At 43.7% G+C, this 21,688-nt stretch overlaps 1 protein-coding gene across 2 annotated transcripts in view; it reads left to right on the top strand.

Moving 5' to 3' along the window:
- adcy2b (adenylate cyclase 2b (brain)) overlaps nucleotides 1-21,688 on the top strand; it is a 74,859-nt gene that overhangs the window by 26,774 nt on the left and 26,397 nt on the right. For both annotated transcript variants that reach the window (XM_085261418.1, XM_085261419.1), the window contains exons 4-12: nucleotides 7-156; nucleotides 5,176-5,324; nucleotides 8,270-8,381; nucleotides 9,190-9,317; nucleotides 10,997-11,155; nucleotides 11,747-11,879; nucleotides 20,777-20,953; nucleotides 21,029-21,072; nucleotides 21,200-21,280. In XM_085261418.1, the coding sequence (XP_085117544.1) occupies nucleotides 7-156; nucleotides 5,176-5,324; nucleotides 8,270-8,381; nucleotides 9,190-9,317; nucleotides 10,997-11,155; nucleotides 11,747-11,879; nucleotides 20,777-20,953; nucleotides 21,029-21,072; nucleotides 21,200-21,280 (1,133 nt within the window). The remainder of the gene's footprint in view (nucleotides 1-6; nucleotides 157-5,175; nucleotides 5,325-8,269; nucleotides 8,382-9,189; nucleotides 9,318-10,996; nucleotides 11,156-11,746; nucleotides 11,880-20,776; nucleotides 20,954-21,028; nucleotides 21,073-21,199; nucleotides 21,281-21,688) is intronic.

Here is a 21,688-nt window from a genome sequence, read left to right on the forward strand (position 1 = left end):
TGGCAGATCTTAGCCAATGTGATAATCTTCACCTGTGGAAACTTGGCTGGGGCATATCACAAGCATCTGATGGACCTGGCACTCAAACAGACCTATCAGGACACCTGCAACTGCATCAAGTCTCCCATCAAGCTGGAGTTTGAAAAGCACCAACAGGTACACACTTTGAGAGCCATACTTTAGTTCTTGAAGTTACTTCTTGGTTATTATCCTGCTTTTGCTTCTTCTGTCCACTAGTTTGACTGTCTGCAAATCCAACAGTCATGCTAACTCTACTCTGGGGCTCAAACATTATGTGTACTGGGGGCTGGCTAATGTTTGTCAGCTTTAGTTTTGTTGCTAACTCGGACAATTCATTAGCTACCAAAATAGCAGCTATGGGGCTAACTTGCTAACTAGCTTGATTCCTTCCCAACGTTCCAGCCACTTTCCATCATTTTGTTCCATCGCTAACAAAATACTATCTGAAACTACAACAGCTTTTGGTTCTCAAGCAGAGTTTGTGTTGAAACTTTGTGCATGACAAGCGTCATATCCTATGTATTTTTGCCTAGAATCCATCCATCCACGGTTCCCTTAGAAATTACTCCACAAGCTGTTAAGAGTTGGAGAAGTTCCCATTTTGAAGTTACAAAACAGGCCTGTCAAATTTTGGCACTAAAAAAAGTATTAAATACATTCAAAAATAGCTACGCTAATTGGATAGATTGCAGTGAATTTGGTAGAGAGTCATTATCTTTGACTTCTTTTCTTGCTCCATTCATCCACTCATTAGTAAACATATCAATCCATTGACCACATATCTGATTCAGGGATCTCTTTCAGGTGTCCTGAGATTAGTTACACTCACCCACTGACATCAACTAATGGTACCCAACTAATCTTCATTAGTTACACCTTGCTAGGACTGAGTTGGTCTCCCTTTTTCCTTCAGACCCGCTTTAATTCTTCATGGCATGGATTCAACAAGGTGCTGGAAACATTGCTCAGAGATTTTGGTCCATGTTGACATGAAAACATCACACAATTGCTGCAGATTTTGTCAATCAATCATCTGAATCTCGAATTCCACCACATCCCACCGGTGCTCTACTGGACTGAGATCTGGTGACTGCAGAAGCCATTTGAGTACAGTTAACTCACTGTTTTGTTCAAAAAACAGTTTGAGATTTGTGATATAGTCCGAAATGTCACTCCCATTATGTCCATTTAAATGATACTCAACTACTAATGGGCCCAAACTGTGCCAAGAAAATATCCTCTCACACCATTACATCACCATCTCCAGCCTGAACCGCCGATACAAAGCAGGATGGATCCATGCTTTCATGCTGTTTATACCAAATTCTGATGAATTCTTGAGACTCATCAAATCAGGCAACCGTTTTCCAATCTTATAATGTCCAATTTAGGCAAGCTAGTGCGAATTATGGTCTCAGATTCCTGTTCTTAGCTCACAGAGTGTCTTTTGCTGCTGTAAATGATCTGCTGCAAAGTTCAAAATGTTGTTGGTGCAGAGATGGTTTTTCTGCATACCTTGGTTGTAATGATTGGATATTTGAGTGAATATATCTCTGTAAACCCTAAAGATGGTCCTGGGTTAGATGGATTCTAATCCAGGATTTGATGTCTTGCGTGATCTCTACCAAGCACCGTAATCAATCAAAATGTATTACCTTTACAAACACACAGATGTAATATTTCTATTTAGCCTTGACTATACTTAGTGTTTACTGCTAAGTGGCAAAGGCAAGCATCCTATTTGCATGCTGATTTTTATAATTAGCTCAAGGCCTTGCTGGCCTCTGCCTTGTCCTAAGCCTCGTTATTGCTATCTGTCTCTTAATATGAGTGCCCACATTAAATTCAAACCGCCTCTGTTTTAATTGCCAAAATATTTCACTTCTTAGTTTTGTCAGGGATGAGGAGTTGGTAAGTCCGTCATGTCTAAGTGGCATTATGCGGTGACATTTGCTTGACATTAGCGTCTTTGCCCTGACATTAGCCATTCTTTCCAACCAGGGAAATGACATATGAACGTGCACACTAATAACCTGCAGTGTACGCACTTGGCATTGACTATGAGTTTTTAAATCATTTTTTAACTTGCTAAGTTTGTAAAAAGTTGCTTACTTACTACAGGAATCTTTTTTGTAAAAACGCTGAATTTAGGTGTAGTTACCATTTCTTGTTATTTCTTGTTAAGTTATTTACATGTTTTATTTGTGAACATAGGTCAGCAGAGTCTATCTGTTGATCTATGTTTTATAACTAAGCTGGCATCTGTTCCTCAGCACCAGTATCTGCATCACTGTGTGAGGACGCACACAAATGCCACTGCATAAAACAAATCTCATTCAGCGACTGAACACACAACTTTAGTTGATTAATCAAACACATGATTAATAACACTACATCTCCCCAGGCTATTATACCTATTGTGCATGCTCACAGTGGAGTGTTCATATTGCTCCGGCGCTGAATAAGTAAATAAGAGCAAGTGTTGCTATTGGTTTCTATTTTTAGAGCCCCTGGTCCCTCTCTCGACTTAATTTGCTGCTGTGTTTTAGGAAATGAGCCCGTGGTGTGTGAACAATGTAATGACCCTCTCTGCTGTGAGCTGCATTTATGAGTCACACCCCCTCAGGCAGCTATTCACTCTCTCTAACATGCACACACACCCACACACATGCCCACACGCTTGCACATGCACGCCAAAATCACCCTCTATGCAAGTGTGTATGGTGCTAAATTAAAGCAAAAACTTCTGGTTACACAACAGCGAAGGGTGATGGATCTTACATCTCTGGTTCTGCATTTTTCTCCTCACTGTATAATGACATGACTTTTCCAAAGCGTAGGTAAACTTTCTAAAAAATCACCAGCAGCTGTCAGAGTCGTTTGTATAGTCGTATTTGTGCAACAATAATGTAGCCTTCAAAAATCAGACAAGAGATGAATCCTCGGAAGCAAAATGTGATAAACAGACCCAGATCACTGCCAACAGCCACCTGTGTGCTTTTGTTGACTTCAGCCACGAGGCATTTCAGTTTCTGAGATATTCCAGCAAATGCAGCTGCACAGCAGTGTTCATCAGATGCTTAAGATGCTTTTTGGGAAATGTAGAAAAACCTACAAAATGAGAAAGAAATCAATGATTTGGACTAGGGACTATAATAGGTCAAATAAATTTTACATCACTGCAAAGGTACATCTATATGGCATCTACATTTTCATTATGACTGTATATAAAAAATGGATGTACATGATTCAGTTTCACAGTTTGGGTCATTCACTTATTTTCATTCTTTGTAGTCGTTTTAGTTCCCTATGTGTTTCCCCGTCTGTTCCGTCCTCTGTCTCATCTTTATCTTTTGCCTGTTCCCTTGTCTGCTTTCATGTTTAGCACGGACCTTCTCGCTGCATTTTTTATTTTGCATTTCATGAACTTGCTGTACAACTTTGTAGGTTACCTATTGTAGTTTTACTTCATGTCTGTCTCCCATCAATTCTCTGATTGTTTCCACCTCCCTTTGGACTTGGTTCATATTTGACTTGTGATCAGCTAGCTAACATGCATTTCGGTCCTCATCAATCCTCATTGTGACAACTGGCGCATCATACAGATGCAAGTAGCGCCTAAGTGCCTACATATACATACTGAAATAAAATAATATAAAACTTGAGCTCATTTTTTGTTTGGACTGTTAATACAATAATAAACCTCTCAGCAAGTCATCAGTTGTCACCCCAAAACACACTCAGGGATCCAGTTCACTGACTAAAAACTGGCTTGAGGTGATGTTTAGCAGATAGCTAGCTGTTACAATAATAGAACAACATATACCTGTCACCCATTAGGGATAGGACTACCATTTGGTACCTTATGCTAAAGAATCACATTTTTCAGAAACTAAAGTTTCAACAGTGCATTTTGCTATGCAGCTCTTCTTTCATTAGCATTTCCATTTAGTTATGCACAACAACCCAAAAATTTGATAAAAACAGATGGATCCTAATGGAGTAGACAGGTGATTTGGTGGATGTTAAATGGGTAATACAATTTGAATGGGTGGTTATAAAAAAAATTCCCAGTGGGGCTATTTAACTATTTTTTAATGGTGGAAGCTCACATAGTCAACAACGTCAAGCTCACCTCAGCTGCAATCCCAGCAAATCTCCTGATTCAATGCTGACAAAAAAGCTGACAGCCAAAACTCATATGCCTGGTTCAGTCTCAAGAGAAAACACAAATGCCTTTGGGATTATGGCAGGTAGGGTTTCTCCTACAAAAATCTACCAAATCAAACATGCAGAGCTACCTGCTTCGAGGACCCCATGTAAATAAGGGAGTGGCTGAAAGCGGCTTAAAAAAATGCTTTTGTCTGCAAGCCACTTTGCAACCCACCTGGACCGCATCTTATGCTTTCTTGCTCTTTCTGAATTAGTGTCAGCTCTGTTGTCACTGATAACTTCTCTGCCGATCTTTTCAGCAGTGGCTGTTAGCGCCCAAGCAGCGCCACAACTCCAAATATAAATTACTGTTATTATCTATAGTACCGCTGACTGAACTGCAATTTTTGCACTTCCACATTAATTTTGACACCACTGGAGGTTACCAAGTGCATTTACCTTAATGTTCCATTCAATCACTCATTTAACCGGCAGCCTAAAAATGTGCAGAACCTGGTTTCCCATGACACACTGCATATTTGAAAATGTGCCTCGAGAGATTTTCAGTGCTTGACTTTGGCTTCCTGTGCTCAGTGCTTGAAAAATTAGCCCCAATGAGCCATATTAAGGGATGTAAAAATAGGTTAAATATTAGCTGTGGATGACAACAGAAGAGAATAGAGTAGAACAGACTTAATTATGCACTACTCCTTGTCAGACACTACATGTGATCCTTTAGGTCTCCTAGAAAAGGAGCTCAGCTTTCAGTTTCAGGGAGCAAATTATTTAAACCAGTTTGAATGGGAATTAAGATTTTTGTACTCGTGGAGCCTTTCTGTTTGATTGGTGGAAACAAAACCGATTATTTCCATATCATAGTATATCAGAAAGACAAAGTCTCTTTATCAACCTGCCATTGTTATTCACTGTTAACATTTAAACTACGTTAACCGCCTGCCTTGCCTGCCTTGCATTCCTCCCTCCACATCTCCCTCCCTGTAGGAGCGCTTGCTGTTATCCCTACTGCCTGCTCACATAGCCAGAGTGATGAAAGCTGAGATCATCCAGAGGCTTCAGGGACCGAATTTCGGTCGAACTGAGAGCACCAACAACTTCCACAACCTCTACGTGCAGCGGCACACCAATGTCAGGTAAGTGTCCCTCTCCTTTCTCTGTACCTCCACATGATAAAGATGATTACTTTCTGCTCTCATCTTAGCTCCTGATTGCTCGTATGCTATCCTGTCCTCCTGCTCACACTTCACCCACCTTTGTCCTCCACCCTCCACCAGCTCTTATAGGTGGATCTCTCCTACTGTATATTACTGCAATCTTCACATCTTCTGTCATGTCCTGTAATTTCATTTCTTTTCCTCAAACCACTCTTTTTGGGCCATCCTCTTTACATCCCATTTTCTTCTTTCCTTTCATGACTGAATTCACCTCAGAGTTAATCCACCTCTATTGTCCTCTGAGGTCACTTTGCGAAATGAGCAGGAGCCTCTGTCCTTGTTTCCCGATGACATCCTCCTCTGTACTGAGGGGGTTCATAGTAACAGAGTACACAAACCCAGGCTTACTATGAGAGCCTCTTCACCAAATGCCCTCTAAAAATCTGTTTTTACCCTCATCATGGAGCTTCACAGGAGAAATAGCACCGTGCCTCATTTAAGCAGGCCTCAGGTGTGTGTGTGTGTGTGGATGAATGTGTGTGTCTCATGTTGATCTGCCTATTATCTCTCCAATAATAACAAAATCTCACATGGTCCAGCTCACAGTGATGGCCGAGACAAGGGAAATCTTTCCAGAACAAAGAACAGGTGCAGGTGGAAATGCAGTTTTGCTGGGATCCTCTTAAATGAATCAGCTAGCAGAGAGCCAAACAGGTACTACCCCATTATCAGTTCTCCAGCTGCAGTAATAGGCTTGGCTGAAGATCATACCATTCTTTCTCTTTCGGGAGATGGTCACACACTAAACGCTGGCACATCGCGAGATAGATAGCTGGAAATGTAACGTGTGAATATGGTTGCTTTAAAGTGCACACACCTTTCCTATTTTTAAAAAAATACATTTTAACCATTAAAAATTGTATATAAGTATAGAACATGCAGTTTATGCTGCTATATAAGAGTTACAATGATGAGAAACTACAGCCTCCAAAAGTTGAATCAGCAGCACAGGTGTTAGAGAGCTGTTGTCATTATAGAGTTACATAAAGGCTGATGCAGCAACCGTTACGTCACTTATTGGTTTGTGAACTCTGGACTCTAATCCCACGAGTTCTCCAGCGTTTTGTATCAACTTACCAACGTTACTCGCTGCTAATATGTAAATCATATTATTGCCTGGGTATCCTAGTTTCCACTGTAAAGCCTCAGTGGCGGTATATTGCCAACTGCAGTGCTAATTTTTTGAAGCTATATTTGAACCAGATGGTGGAGCGCTAAAGTTATAAGCTCATCTTTATCTCTAAACTTTACAGACGCCGTGCACACTCACAGATACCTGCTGGCTTAGCGATAGATTAATAAAATCCTTGAATTTCATCCAACAAAACTGAAACACAACTTCTTGGATTTCTTGGCCCACAGAAGCTTCATTATTTGTCAGATAATTCCATTAAAAATGCTCCCAGACAGCACAGAAAAACACAGTTGGCACAATTCAGTATATACAAGTCAATATTTGGTATGGCCACCTTTTTCTTCATAACAGTCTGAACTCTGTTAGACAGTTTTCTCATCATTTCAAGTAGTCTTCAAGCATAATTCTCCAGGCTTCCTAAAGGACATTCAAAGCTCTTCTTTGGATGTTTGCTGTCGACATGATCCCAAATTGCTTAAGTATATAAGGTAAAAACAAAATTTGAACAGTTCTAATGGCTTTCCTTCTTCAACACAGCCTGAACTCCAAAGGAAAGCTTTCATGTAATTTCTTTAAGGAGTCCTTAGGAGTAGTACTCCAGGCTTCTTGAAGGACATTAACAGCTCTTCTTTGGATGTGGACTGCCTTTTGATCTACTCTTTGTCACGATGATCCGACACTGCTTCAATAATGTTGAGTTCTGGGTTTTGGGGAGGCCAATCCATGACTTATTGTTTTCCAATCCAGATATGCTTTTACTGCACTGGGAGTGTTTGGGATGATTGTCATTGTGAAAAATTAAACCATTCAGATACTTCCTAGGTGGTATTTAGTAGTAGCTCAAAATCTAATGGTGGTTTTCTGTGTTCTTAACTCTTATCAATGAATAAAATTGTCACGGTCTGTATGGCAGACCGTGGGGAGGCGGGGAAGGAGGACCCAAAATGCAGGACTCTACAATGACAGCAGTGCATTTATTTACAGTGCAGTAAATAATCACACACAAATAAATCCCTGCGCGCCCCAGACTCCGGTGCCGTGTTTTCTCTGTGTCCTCGCTTCCAAGTGTCCACGCACCCCATGCTTGTTGCCCTCTCATTTCCACGCTCCTCCTGGGAAATGACAGAGGCAGACGTTAGACACTCTCAAACTGCAGCAGGCTTACTCTCACTGAGAAAGCTCCACCACACTCCTAAGTAGCTCCTCCGACGAGGCTTGATCAGCTGCAGGTGTGTGATCATTTCCTCAGGTGTGGCCAGCTACCTGGCAGGGACACACCCACCAGACCTGAAGGTGGGTGTCCCTGCCAGGTACAGCCACACACACACACGCCCGCAAGCAGGGAAACAGGGACAGCAGCATAATATACACACACATCAACAACAAGTAAACAAGTCCACTGACTGCTCAAACCTTGGGGTCCCACAGACCCAGGTCCTGACAAAAAGTTTGGTGTTGGCATTTTTGCATCTTGCTGCTGATAACAAAGTACTTAAAGATATCATTTAAAATTGATCCTTTGTCAGTAAAAGGACTGGACTGAAAATGAGTGAAAGAGCAACAAATGACTGAAGAAAAACTTTGAAATTGCTTCAAAAAGTCTGGAAAACTGCTGCTCGAGACCACTTTAAAAGTACATGGAAGCAAAATATAAAGAAGGACTTTTGCACTGCACTACATTACACAATGGTTTTCCTTTTAACAGTGTTCTTTATCTTTGTTTTTACAGCATTCTCTACGCAGACATCGTGGGCTTCACCAGGCTGGCCAGTGACTGCTCCCCAGGCGAGCTCGTGCACATGCTGAACGAACTCTTCGGCAAGTTTGACCAGATCGCGAAGGTAAACCGAAAAGACACTCTCAACTGAATTTACTGTACGTATACCCACTCTGTATGATTAAAATAGACACAGTCATATGCATCATGCAGTAAGAGCCTCCATAAATCAAAGCAGCAAATGGCATTTTAATCAGAAATTCATTTGAATTTAATGAGGAAATAATGGAAGACATGAAACAGTTGGTCTTGGTTCACATGTAGTGCTTTCAGGGTAATGTCATCTGAAGCTTGAATTAATGTACTAAATTAGAACGGCTTAATTAGAAAGTAACCAAGATGAGAGAACGAGGTCTGTCTGGTGTTGTCTACCAGATGAAACGTGGCCTCGAAATACATTTTTTCTCGGTCCTGCGGCCTCTGTCAGCCTTCCTGCCGCGCTTTCCCGGAGCGCCCTGCGTGCGTGCGTGGGCTGGTCAGAGTGTATCTCGCGGTCTTGGGGGTTCTCAGCTACGTGGGTCTCAACAGTTTAGTCAGGCTCTCTTTGCTTTGTGTCCAGCAGCTCTGTCCTCCCGTCTGACAAAGCTGCTGTTACATAAACCCAGTCCAACGATGAGCTGTTACACTTCCCACATGTGGAATAAGAGCTAATATGCTTTACGTGTGGGTGTATGATTTTGGGCTTGATGGATGTGACTCTGTGCATGAGGGTTAGATGGAGGTAAGGAAGGAATAAAATAGTTGAGGATTAACTAAAATTATGACCAAAATTATTATCATCTTTAGATGATAATAATTTTGGACAGATTTGGATATGAAAGAGTTTGATAATGGCTGCAATTCGCTTCCTTCTCTCTTTCTGCTTTTTAAAGGAAAATGAGTGCATGCGAATCAAGATCCTGGGAGACTGTTACTACTGTGTGTCTGGCCTGCCCGAATCGCTGCCTGACCACGCCAGGAACTGCGTGAAGATGGGCCTGGATATGTGTGAGGCCATCAAGTAAAACACCAGATCTTTACTTCTCTTTTCACCCGTATTTTTTTTTCCGCTCTCTCTCACACAAAGGGAAACGCAAACACAAACAAACACACAGCTGTCAAACAGACTGAGCAGAAGGAATGCCAGACTCGATTCCAGCTCTGTTTGAACTCTGGAGTAAACACAGTGTGAACGCAATACGATAAGCCTCCAGAATGGACAAATAAAATATTCAAACAAACGACAAAATATATTAGCCTGGTTTCTCCCTCTTCTGCTATCTGTCTGTGTGTCTCCATTCACGCGTGAACACACGCGCATTCGTTTCATAGGCTAATATATTAGCTTTTCAACACAGACCTTTAATCACAATCAGATTAAAGATGGCCACCTGTGACATGCTGAGACAGAGTGTGGTTGGTTGGTTAGACACTTTCAATTCAGTTTTATTTATCTAGCACAAAATCACAATAACAGTCACCTCAAGGTTCTTTATTTATAATGTAAAGACCCTATAATAATACAGAAAAAAACTCAACAATTTTCTTGTTTTCTGATTCTAAATGCAGCCATAATTTGCAAAATAAACTAGTGCTGTCAAAATGAACGCGTTAACGCAAATTAATCCACCATCACGGTCAACACAATTAAAATTTTTCACGCAATTAACGCATCTGGAGTGCAGAATGACTCAAAATCCCTGAAATGTTTCCATCAACGTATTTCGGGCAGTTTGTCCAAGTAGAGTTACCTTCGCACATGTGCAAATGGGCAGTTGATCTGGTAGTGACGGGCAGCTGAACCAATCAGCTCAATATGGAAGATGATAAACGCAGATTGGCCCCCTCGATGGGAAATTTGAGTATTAAAAGACTAACAAGACGGAACAGTCGACCGACATAAAGTCTTATGCACATTGTGCAAGAAGGAATTCTCTTTTCACCGAAGCACTTCCAGCTTAAAATGTCACATTAACGCGAAGCACACGTGAGTCGGGGATGCTGCTAGCACTTTGGCTAACGTGTCACCCTCACTAGCTTCTGATGCACACCCAGTCATTTTGTTCTATAGGCAGGTCTGAAATATGACAGAAACTGCTCAGCTTGAAGGATTACTGCTGGTAGGCTTGCAGGGGGGTAAAGAGTTAAAGCAGTTACACATTGTTGATAGCAGATCTTTTATATAGTCTGCGGTTCATAGCTTTTCACCCTCTGATTTAACCAGGCTAGCTATTTCCTTTTACTCCCAGATTTATGCTAAAGGTGAACCGCAACATTGCTACACTTTGTGATTTGTTTTAAACATGTTATGCTTTTCCTTATTTTCTTTCATTTATGTGCTTTTAATAATGGTGGGCGTTTTTAAAGCGGATGGATGGAAATGCTTTATGCTGCGAGCCAAAATCTCAGATTTCAGGCTACTCTGAATTTTTTTCTATGCTTGGATTTGAACAATGCCATTGATAGCTGGTATCCCTAATGTCATCACAGCCACACAGCTCCACCCACCCACTGTTCAAATTTTGTTTGCAAAGGATAGCCAATAAGACCAAATCGGGGTGTGAACTATGCAAAGCTATTCCACAGTCCTGGAATAAAAATATTAATCTTGAATTTGGCGTAACAAGTCATCTTTAAGTTTTTGATCTTGTTTACAGAAAGTGAGCACAATACATCAGGGCGTTTCTGTACTGTCCACAGGAAGGTCAGAGACGCCACTGGAGTCGACATCAACATGCGTGTTGGCGTTCATTCTGGAAATGTCCTCTGTGGCGTGATTGGCCTCCGGAAGTGGCAATATGATGTGTGGTCACATGATGTAACGCTAGCAAATCACATGGAGGCTGGAGGTGTGCCTGGGTAAGATTAATGAGCCGAAGAATGCTTTACTTCATCTCACTGCTGGTGCAAAGCTACTTTGCAATTAGTGTTTGACTTCCCTGCTCCATTGTTGAGATGTTTTACATCATAATAATGGTAACATTTTGAGACATTTTTGGACATGGGATCCGTCTCCTCTAATTCTACCTGTTATGAGCATTTTTGTCAATTATAGCTACTTCATTTGACAAGCAGCTCTGCATTTGTTCTGTGGCCATTAGGGCTGCCATCCCAGCGCTGTAGCAAGCTCCAGAAAATTGGCCGGTGGTTATGTGTATGCTACTCTGAAAATAAGCTCTCCAATGCCACAGTGTTGTCTCACTGGGCTGCTAATAGTTTGTCTCCTGTTATGCCTGCTGAAAGCTATCTGAAAAATATGCCAGATGAAAAAAAACCAAAACATATTTCCATCTCTGTTTGCAGGGCAACCGAGCTGAAAAGCAAGAATTACAGGGTAGTGTAGTTACAAAGCTCGAGCAGAAAAAAAAGTTCAATTGAGCCGTCGGTGGTGCAGTGATGCAAGCTCTTCAGTCTTCAACTGATTTCGTCTATCCACTTACTCTTTTCCAGGAGGGTCCATATCTCTTCAGTAACACTGGAGCATTTGAAAGGCTCATACAAGGTAGAGCCTGGAGATGGACAGACCAGAGATTCCTACCTAAAAGAACATAACGTGGTCACCTACCTGGTCATCAACCCCAAGGTCAGATACCATGACAGCTCTTGTAGTCTCAGTCAGAAAGCAGCAGAGGAGTTTTTCTTGTTAGCTAAAATTTACAGATGTGCCCTAAACGCATCACATGGTAGTTATAAAGTTACTGTCTTGAAAAGAGGACAGCTGTAAGAATACGCTCACTGAATGTTTTTGTGTCCATGTGTGTGTGATGAGTTAAGATAAAGCATGTCCATGTATCTTTATGATGACCCGTTCTAGTTTTGGACAATCAGAGTTATTACATTTTGCAAACGTCATTTTTTCACAACCTTCCAACAGCCTTTTGTAAAGACTCGAGTTCAGGGTTAAAGTTAGAAAGAGGTTTAGGTTATAGTTAGTTCTGAAGGCTAAACTTACTGCTGGGAATGCATTAATGTATGTGGGTGACAGCCAAACGAGCATGCCTGTGCGTGCCCCTCTCTCCCCCTACATACGGAGTGGAGCAGGCAGCAGTCACTGCAGCAGAAACTTTTAGCCTAAATATGCGTGGTCAGCTATAGCATAGTAGCATGCTAGCATGTATATTTGCTAATGATAAACACAAATGAGGCTGACGGAGAATGCTTTTATTGTTGTCTAAAGGCAAAGAAAGATGCCCAACGGATTTACTTTACCAAATTGACCATCCCAGCCTTGCCGTAATGGTCCATTTGATTCACCTTTTATTGTTTATTTTATTTTCACTTACTGAATACGGGACAGACTTGACTGGGGGAAAGAAGGGGAGAAAGAAAGAGGGAAAGAGAAACAGCTGAGAAGAGGGACGGGGGAGAAGGGCAAAAGACAAAAACCAACAGAATGAGCAGGAAAAAAAAGAAAAAAAATATGCATATATCAATCACCTGGATCACCTGCTGAGAAAGAAAAAAGAAAACAAGCAGAAGAGAACAAGAGTAATAGAATAAACAACATCACAATGATATATGGGAATATGACAGTAAATACTAAATATTAAACATTATTGTGCAGCACATAAGATCAACAGAACACAGTGTGCTTTGAGGTAGGAGCCAAAAAGGGTGTAGTTTGTGGGTGTGATCACCCGTGTGTACACCTGTGAGCATGGACGCGCTTGTTTTTTAAAAGGTTCCTTCATGTAATGATCTGCTAGAGGGTGTGGGGGGGGGGGGGGGGGCCACAGCCCCGTCCTCCAGGGCATGAAGCAGGTATGGAGGAGATCAAAACTCCAGACATCCAGAGGCCCCCAGAACACAAGAGACCAAGGAAGACCAACAGAGGGGCAGCTGCGCCACTGTCCCAGAAAGAGCTGAGGAGAGTCCCAGATGAGGGCTCACTCAGCAGCCACGGAGCAGAAGCCAGGGGGAGTTGCAGTGACGCACCCGTGAGCTCCGCCGGCAGCCAGCCGCGCCTGAGTGACCGAGCCCCAGGCCGAGAGGCCGGGGGCACCCCACCTCCGAAGTGGCCCGAGCGAGCCCCAGGCTCCAGGCCCCGATAAGCGGCCGCCAAGGAGTGAGCCGGTGTGTACCTGGACGCCCATCCCCGGACACAAAGAACCACCAACGCACCGATGTCTGAGGGAGTCCGCCACCGGCAGGGGAAGTGGTGGTGGGGGGAGATAGGCCTCCAAACCTTGGAGGGCCTGAGATGTCCCCAGAGAGGTGGCGCCTGACACCCAACCTGACATATAGACACAGACATACAGACACACACATATACAAACATCCATTCCCACCCTCATGCTCTCATATGCACTTACTCCACACTCAACCAACGTGGAGACAGACATAAAGAGACGCTGTACACACGATCACACTCCCCAAGCGTACTCTACAAACCGGGTCTAGGTACCCTTGCCCCTGGAGGGGGGAACTGCACCCAGACCCAGGTGGTGTTACCCTTTTCCCTGCGGTGGGGAGAGGCAGACCGCCCCGACTCCGCAGCAGCAGGAAGGCCCCACACTCCAGACCGCAGTCGGACGGCCAACTCCTCCTCCTAGCCCCCCCACTCCAGCAGGTCGCAGAGAACGGGGGTGAGAGAAGACTCCAAACCTCCCTCCACCCGCTCATTGTAATGTTGATGCATGTGTGTTCTAAGGTGCATTTAAAACCCAGGAGGGCATGGAGCTACCTGCCAGAGAGCAGCAGGTAAGCGCATGGTCCCTCCTGCTAGCCCTCAATGTCTATGTGTATTTAAAATTGAGAGGTGGGCAACGACGCCAGGGGTGGGGTATACACCCTGATGGTAATTTGGACTCCGTGTATCATGCCCACCCCCAAGATCCTATATGTATGTGTAATGAGAGTGTGAGTAATGTGAATGTCTAAAATTGAGGCAGAGGCAGCCAGAAGGGGACAGGGGGGGGGGGGGGGGGTAGCCTCCTCTGCACCCTGGTGACAACCACCCTGCATGTGTGAGTGGTTGTGGTGGAGCGGGAAGAGGGAGGCAGCTGGAGATGGGGAGGGAAGGAAGGGAGGGGCAGGTGACCCCTCCCTGGGGCCAGCTCCCCCGCTGACCCCAGTAGGCACTCCCATACTCCGCGACCCGCCAGGGAAAGGGGGCCCAGGCCCATCCAGACCGGGGCCCAGCGCAGCAGCGCCTCCCGGCCCCACAGAGCCCGGGACAGTCCACCCAACCCCACCACAGAGAAAACTGCACCCACCCCACCATCCACTCATCTTCCAGACTACATAAGACAATAAACACCCAGGCTGAGATCTTCCTCCACCTCTCCTGTATCTCCCCCTCCTGCAGAGAGAGTTCCTGAGGAGAGGAAAGCTCCTGCAAGATGTGACAATCTCCCCCACCAGTTGAAGAGCCCCCCAGGTGGCTCGATGCACCGGCGGCACCCTGCTCCAGGGCTGGGCCCCCATGCACCCACCCGCCCACAACCCTGGCAACACACCAACCAGGACCCAAGCCCCCGAGGCCCGGCCTGGGCCCCAGCCCAGAGACGGAGCGCCCCCAGAACCTCACGCCCATCCCGGACCCACCCAGGGGCAGCCAGGCTACCAGGTCAGTAACCCACGTCCGTCAGCACAGACCCTCCCCTAGCCCCGCTGCACGCAGCCGCGAGGAAACAGTCACCCGAGAGCCAAAAGAGCCCCCACCCGGACATGACCGCTACCCCGGGTTGAGCCCCCCAAGGAAAATGCCTCCGGGGAACCCCCCGACGCCCTAAGCCTGTCCCTACCCCCACACCAATCACAACAGTGAAGACCAAACTATGACCCCCCACCCCCACTAGGTGAAGGAGCTGATCAAAGGAGCCCAGAGCAATTGATCTGATGTGGTGGCAGAGGCTGTATCAAGACTAATGTAATCTAATAGATAATTTCTATATTGGTTAGAATTAAGATTATTTTTATTTTTCCAGTTCATGAGGACAGTTTTCTTGGCTATGCATAGGGCAGTGAAAACCATATGGGCTATATTCTTTTCTGAAGTGACATTATCTAAGCTGCCCAACAAACACACTAAGGGGGAAGTTGGAATGTTACATTTCATTTCAATTCAATTCAATTTTATTTATATAGCGCCAAATCACAACAAAAGTCACCTCAAGGCGCTTCATAGATACAGAGAAAAACCCAACAATCATATGACCCCCTATGAGCAAGCACTTTGGCGACAGTGGGAAGGAAAAACTCCCTTTTAACAGGAAGAAACCTCCGGCAGAACCAGGCTCAGGGAGGGGCGGGGCCATCTGCTGCGACCGGTTGGGGTGAGAGAAGGAAGACAGGATAAAGACATGCTGTGGAAGAGAGACAGAGGTTAATAACAGATATGATTCAATGCAGAGAGGTCTGTTAACACATAGTGAGCGAGAAAGGTGACTGGAAAGGAAAAACTCAATGCATCATGGGAATCCCCCGGCAGCCTATGTCTATTGCAGCATAACTAAGGGAGGATTCAGGGTCACCTGGTCCAGCCCTAACTATATGCTTTAGCAAAAAGGAAAGTTTTAAGCCTAATCTTGAAAGTAGAAATAGTGTCTGTCTCCCGAATCCAAACTGGAAGCTGGTTCCACAGAAGAGGGGCCTGAAAACTGAAGGCTCTCCCTAACATTCTACTTTTAAATACTCTAGGAACAACAAGTAGGCCTGCAGAGCGAGAGCGAAGTGCTCTAATAGGGTGATATGGTACTACAAGGTCATTAAGATAAGATGGGGCCTGATTATTTAAGACCTTGTATGTGAGGAGCAGGATTTTGAATTCAATTCTGGATTTAACAGGAAGCCAATGAAGGGAAGCCAGAACAGGAGAAATATGCTCTCTCTTTCTAGTCCCTGTCAGGACTCTTGCTGCAGCATTTTGGATCAGCTGAAGGCTTTTCAGTGGGTTTTTTGGACATCCTGATAACAATGAATTACAGTAGTCCAGCCTGGAAGTAATAAATGCATGAACTAGTTTTTCAGCGTCACTCTGAGACAGGATATTTCTAATTTTAGAGATGTTGCACAAATGGAAGAACGCAGTCTTACATATTTGTTTAATATGTGCATTGAAGGACATATCCTGGTCAAAAATGACTCCAAGGTTCCTCACAGTGTTACTGGAGGCCAAGGTAATGCCATCCAGAGTAAGAATCTGCTTAGATACCATATTTCTAAGATTTTCAGGGCCGAGTACAATAACCTCAGTTTTATCTGAATTAAGAAGCAGAAAGTTAGCGGCCATCCAGGTCTTTATGTCTTTAAGACATTCCTGCAGTTTTACTAATTGGTGTGTGTTATCTGGCTTCATGGACAGATAGAGCTGGGTGTCATCTGCATAGCAGTGAAAATGTATGCTATGTCTTCTAATGATGCTGCCTAAGGGAAGCATGTAGAATGTAAACAGAATTGGTCCTAGCACTGAACCCTGTGGAACTCCATAATTAACCTCAGTGTGTGAAGAGGACTCTCCATTTACATGAACAAACTGGAGTCTATTAGATAGATATGATACAAACCACTGCAGCACAGTCCCTGTAATACCTACAGCATGTTCTAATCGCTCTAATAGGATATTATGGTCAACAGTATCGAACGCTGCTGTGATGGAGTAATGCTTTGACTACTAGGCTAGTGAGAAAACTATATAGCCACTACTAGAGCCAGCTGATCAGTCATAGGGAAACTGCTAAATGGCCAAAGACAGTATACCTGTTTCATATCAAGCTCGGCTTGGGTGTATCTTCTGCTGCTGGCAGACAGCTGGAGCAACAAAGCTGTGACAGGATACGTCTGTAGTTGGGGTAAAAAATAAAAAAACAAAACTTTTACAGTAATTTATCAAAAAAATTCCACCAGAAAGGAGATTTATCTAGGAAAGCCACTGATTCCCTGATTTCTAAAAAATCTCTTTTATTGATCAAACCCGTCAAACCTTGACCACAGTATCTACTTACATTTTATATATTTTGGGTAATGACTTAAGCTTTTATGCAACTTCTTGTAGATGTAAAGAGGCAGTCCACAAACACATGGGAAATCTATTTTCAACACCATGGACAATGCCGCTGCTTCATAATCATTTGGATGCTGGTCAGGCTGACACGAAAAATGCACTGAAATACATCATCCCCTCTTCATCCTGCTAAAGCGAGCAGCTAGTCAATACTGGCAATGTCAAGAAGAGGAAAATAATGCAGTGCGCCCACAGTTTGTTATCAAATGACAACATTTGAGTACGAGCCGGGTTAGTCTGGAAGCTCGAGGCATTGCGAGTGGTTTGTGACACCGCACGGCTCCTCCTGTCCACACAGGGCATGGAGGGCTGATTAAGGGCATTTAAGCGATCGGCCTCCTCTGTGAACTGTGTTGAGACTATTTCTGTATAGAATATGCTGCTGGCATTCAGACTGGGCTCAGAGTTTTTAGCTTGGCAAATGAAAACCCGTGCTTAACAGTCTTCCTTCCTAATCCCCCCCCCCATAACTTGGCTACATCACACCCACTCCCCAAAATATCCCTACTCCAGGCATCTTCTGCTCACTGTCTGCACCGGGCTCAGTTCTCGGTGCAACGCCGGCATGTGTTATCAAAAGAAATTTGGTTTTTGTGTTTCTCCCCACATCTTTTCAAATCAAATATGCTTGTGTGTTTTCTTCTTCTATTTAGAGCTTTACCAAGAATCTTTAGCTTTATTTTTTTCTGCATGAGAAAAACAATGTCTTATTTTTCCTGCACGACACTAACACTCACTCCAGTGAATTCAAAGAACGTTTCACCAAACCCTGAGAGCATGCTTTCGATGGTTTCATCTTTATCTGCTGGCGTCTTCAGCTCAATAAAAATCTGGCAAATTTGCATGCAAGATCATAGATTTTCAGTTTGGAGTGAAGCCGGTGCAATCTGGAATCTCGACTGCTGCAGTTTCATTAATGGAGCAATGCACTCCGCCTGTCAGTATTTATACACGGTGCTCAAGAGGCTCCCGATGGCTCAAACAGAGAGTCATGCCGAGCAGCAGAGAGTAAAAGTCTCCACTTAAATTCCTGAAGCATTTCTCTTCATCATTAACTGGTCACACTTCAGTAACTCAGCTCTGAACTAATCTGAGCTGCCTGACCAAGACTAACTTCAAACTCGGTCAGGCTTTTTGCAGTCATTAGCTGCTGGAACGGCATTCAGATGTCTGATGACTTGGTCTGCAAACCTGAGAAAAAAACAAACTTGGAGAGTTTTTGTGCTTAAAATAAGAAATAAGAATTCAGTATAAAATGCTGGATTGTATTTTACATTACAAATACTCGTATGGGATTACAGCAGCCCTATTTTTTAATGTACAGGACACTGTTAGCAAGTTTGTTTGGCAAGCAAAAGGTCGATTGGTTCACTTCCTGCCAGAGATACAAATACCCTGAAGGGTGTTAGTGTGTAAAAACATCCAAGGCCCCCCACTGGGTGACCCCCCTAAATTCAGACTTCATGTTATGCTCACTTCATGCAGAATTCTAACATTTCTTACACTTTAATTTGTTGCCCCCAAAGCTGCGTCTACACAGGGCCCAATTCACTCATCATGCACGACTTTGAAGCTAGTTCACTGGTGAACTTTCCACGCTCATGTGGAAAACATTTTTAAACCTTTTGAGCTACTCATTTCTCAAACAGGAAGTGAGGAGCCCTGGTCCTTCCTCATGTTTTCCTACCAGCTGAGTTGCTGGTGAGGTCACTGTTATGATGATCTTTTCCATCATTCAGCCGTTTGAGTCTTTCATTCCACCTAAGTAGGGACGGCTCAACTTCACTGATGGAGCCACTAACTTTTAAATTACACCAGCGAACTCTAAAGCGCAATGTCAGAACATCGATTTGTGAACCGAATCCCAGCAGAAACCAGCTCATGCAGCTCGTGAGTGGGACACACGCTGGCCCACCAAAGAAAGTTAATGTTTTGGAACGGCTGAGTCAAACCTGAAGGTTCGCACAGAGCTTGCGTGAGGAAATCCACCAATATTCCAGCTGAATGTAGAAATCAATACCTATTATCCATTAACTACTTCTACAAAAGTTTCTATAAGAAGTACAACACCATTCCTTTCAAAATAAACACTACCCACAGAGTGAGCTGCCTTGGTGGAGGATTGTGCTCTCCTGCCTCTCTCGTGCTTTTGTTTAGCCTGTGTCCAGTCTTTAGACTTGTATTCAGGGTTCAGAGTTTATGTTATATTCATGCAAAAAGCGTAAATGTTCACCAGCACCCTCTGTTCTCTCCAGTAGATTGGTACATTTTATGGGAGATTGGCACTCATCGTGTTGATTTCTTAGATTTTTTTATGAAAGTTTTTTTTCATTATTTTCTCCTAGTATCCTATTTATAAATGCAGAGTGACACTTGAGTAGAGAGACCTAAATTACTTTTGCTGAATGCAGCGCTACAGTAATTACAAAAACAGCAGTTTTAGACCTAACCCAAGCCTCTGGGTGTTTAAACTGTGGTACTTACCTTCTTACAAAATACAGTAGTGTTATGATCTTACACGAGTGTCTCTCAAGATGCCACTCTGTAGCCCTTATTATTTATTAGAGATGGCTTTTTGATTTCCTATCAGATATTGTGAAAAGGCTGCAGGTCTCTGTCATGTTCAAGGAGCCTTAAAATGGATCAAGGCCGAACGTGGAGCATCGATCACAAGAGGTGTCATCTTTGCCTTCGCTTTCATTGATTGTCACTGTCAGAGCTGTTTGGGTACACCCTCAGGAAATGAACACAGTCATCGTGGACCGTGTGTGTGTGTGTGTGTGTGTGTGTGTGTGTGCGGTGTGGTCGTCACAAGCATGTGTGCGCATGTTTAGTCCCTCGCAATACCTGTCTTTGTGAGTAATTAAAATATACCACCAGAGATGTGGCATTTGTCATCCTCCCAGATTGTCAGCGTTTCGGGCGGTGCTAAAGTGGTACGTTTTTTTGTCAGGGAAAAAGCACTCATCACAAAATTTGGATTTAAAAAAAAACAGACAGAGAGAGATAGAGATGCATTATTCTTGACTGAAAGTGTTTAAGTAGCTCAAAAAGATTGACGGGCAGGTCGGAGACACCAAGAGCTGTCAAATGACCACTGTTCTCAAAGCAGCCGGTCCTTTTCACTTCACACCCACTTGGTTTGAGCACATTTTATGTGTCAAAGTCTGGATTACACAGGCACAACTGATGGATCACAGTTAGCTGTCCTTTCGCGTGCTAGCTTTTTACTATTATGGGGTTTGAATGTCCTCTTTTACCATTTTGAACACTACACCATTGCAGTGAGAGTACAACAATGAGGTTTTTACTCTGGACCTGATGCTAATATTGGATATTTGCAGTAAAATATCCACAGCAGCCTTGACTGTTGACATGCATAACCAATCAAAGTGACGAGGACTACCCTGCTGGCCCTGCTCTAGCGTCCACTCATTCTGAGGTCTGTTTTTCTCTGTTCCCGATGCTTTTCCCAGACCGACAGGCACAGCCCGCTGCTAGGCGTACGCTCTCGTCCCTCTCTGGACAGCGGGAAGATGAGAGCATCAGTCAGGATGACCCGATACCTGGAGTCCTGGGGAGCTGCCAAACCTTTCGCCAATCTCCACCATCGAGACAGCATGACCACAGACAACGGCAAAATCAACACCAGAGTGAGTGTTGCTCTTTCTCAGATGCGAACACAAAGGTTCAGATATGACTTACTCATGGTCCGATTCTTCTTTCAGGACGTTCCGATGGGCCAGTACCACTTCCAGATGAGACGAGAAAGGTTAGCAAGCGGCATATTTATGACACGTGATCGCTCCGCCCTCAGGACAGTTTATTCAAGCAGTTACACAGAACCACTTTTATCCTGCTTATGTATCAGTTCTTTCTGTCACTCACTTTAAACCCAGGTCCAAATCCCAGAGGAGGAGGTTTGAAGAAGAACTCAATGAACGGATGATTCGCACCATTGACGGCATTAACTCACAAAAGTAAGTAAGCGCTGTGTCCGCTGCATTATCTAGTTCTGCTTCACATTTCTGAAGTCAGTCTGCAGTCAAAGAACGTCATCGGATTCAGGGCCGAAGTGACAGATGCAGATGAAGGTCTGTTTTTTTTAGTCATGTTTTATGATTTAAATATGATGAAGCAGTCTTTAATGCACTGATGAATAATTTTAAGTAATATATGATGAAGGAAAAAGGAGACGATTACAGCACTAAGCAGATAAATCTAAAGTAAAGTAAGCATTTATAAGAAAAAGCACCTTTGGGATATTGTTTCAAGCAAGTAAAAAGACCCTCCCATGAGAGGTATAACAATAGAAATACTGTATAATACAGTGCAGTGAAAAAGTATTTTCCTTTTCCCAATTTCTTTGTTTTTGCTCAAAGATAACC

This window comes from Mchenga conophoros, linkage group LG22 (genome assembly GCF_057382185.1).
Source record: "Mchenga conophoros isolate Kocher_MC1m ecotype Shallow Benthic linkage group LG22, M_conophoros_male_GT1.1, whole genome shotgun sequence".
Lineage (NCBI taxonomy): Eukaryota > Metazoa > Chordata > Actinopteri > Cichliformes > Cichlidae > Mchenga > Mchenga conophoros.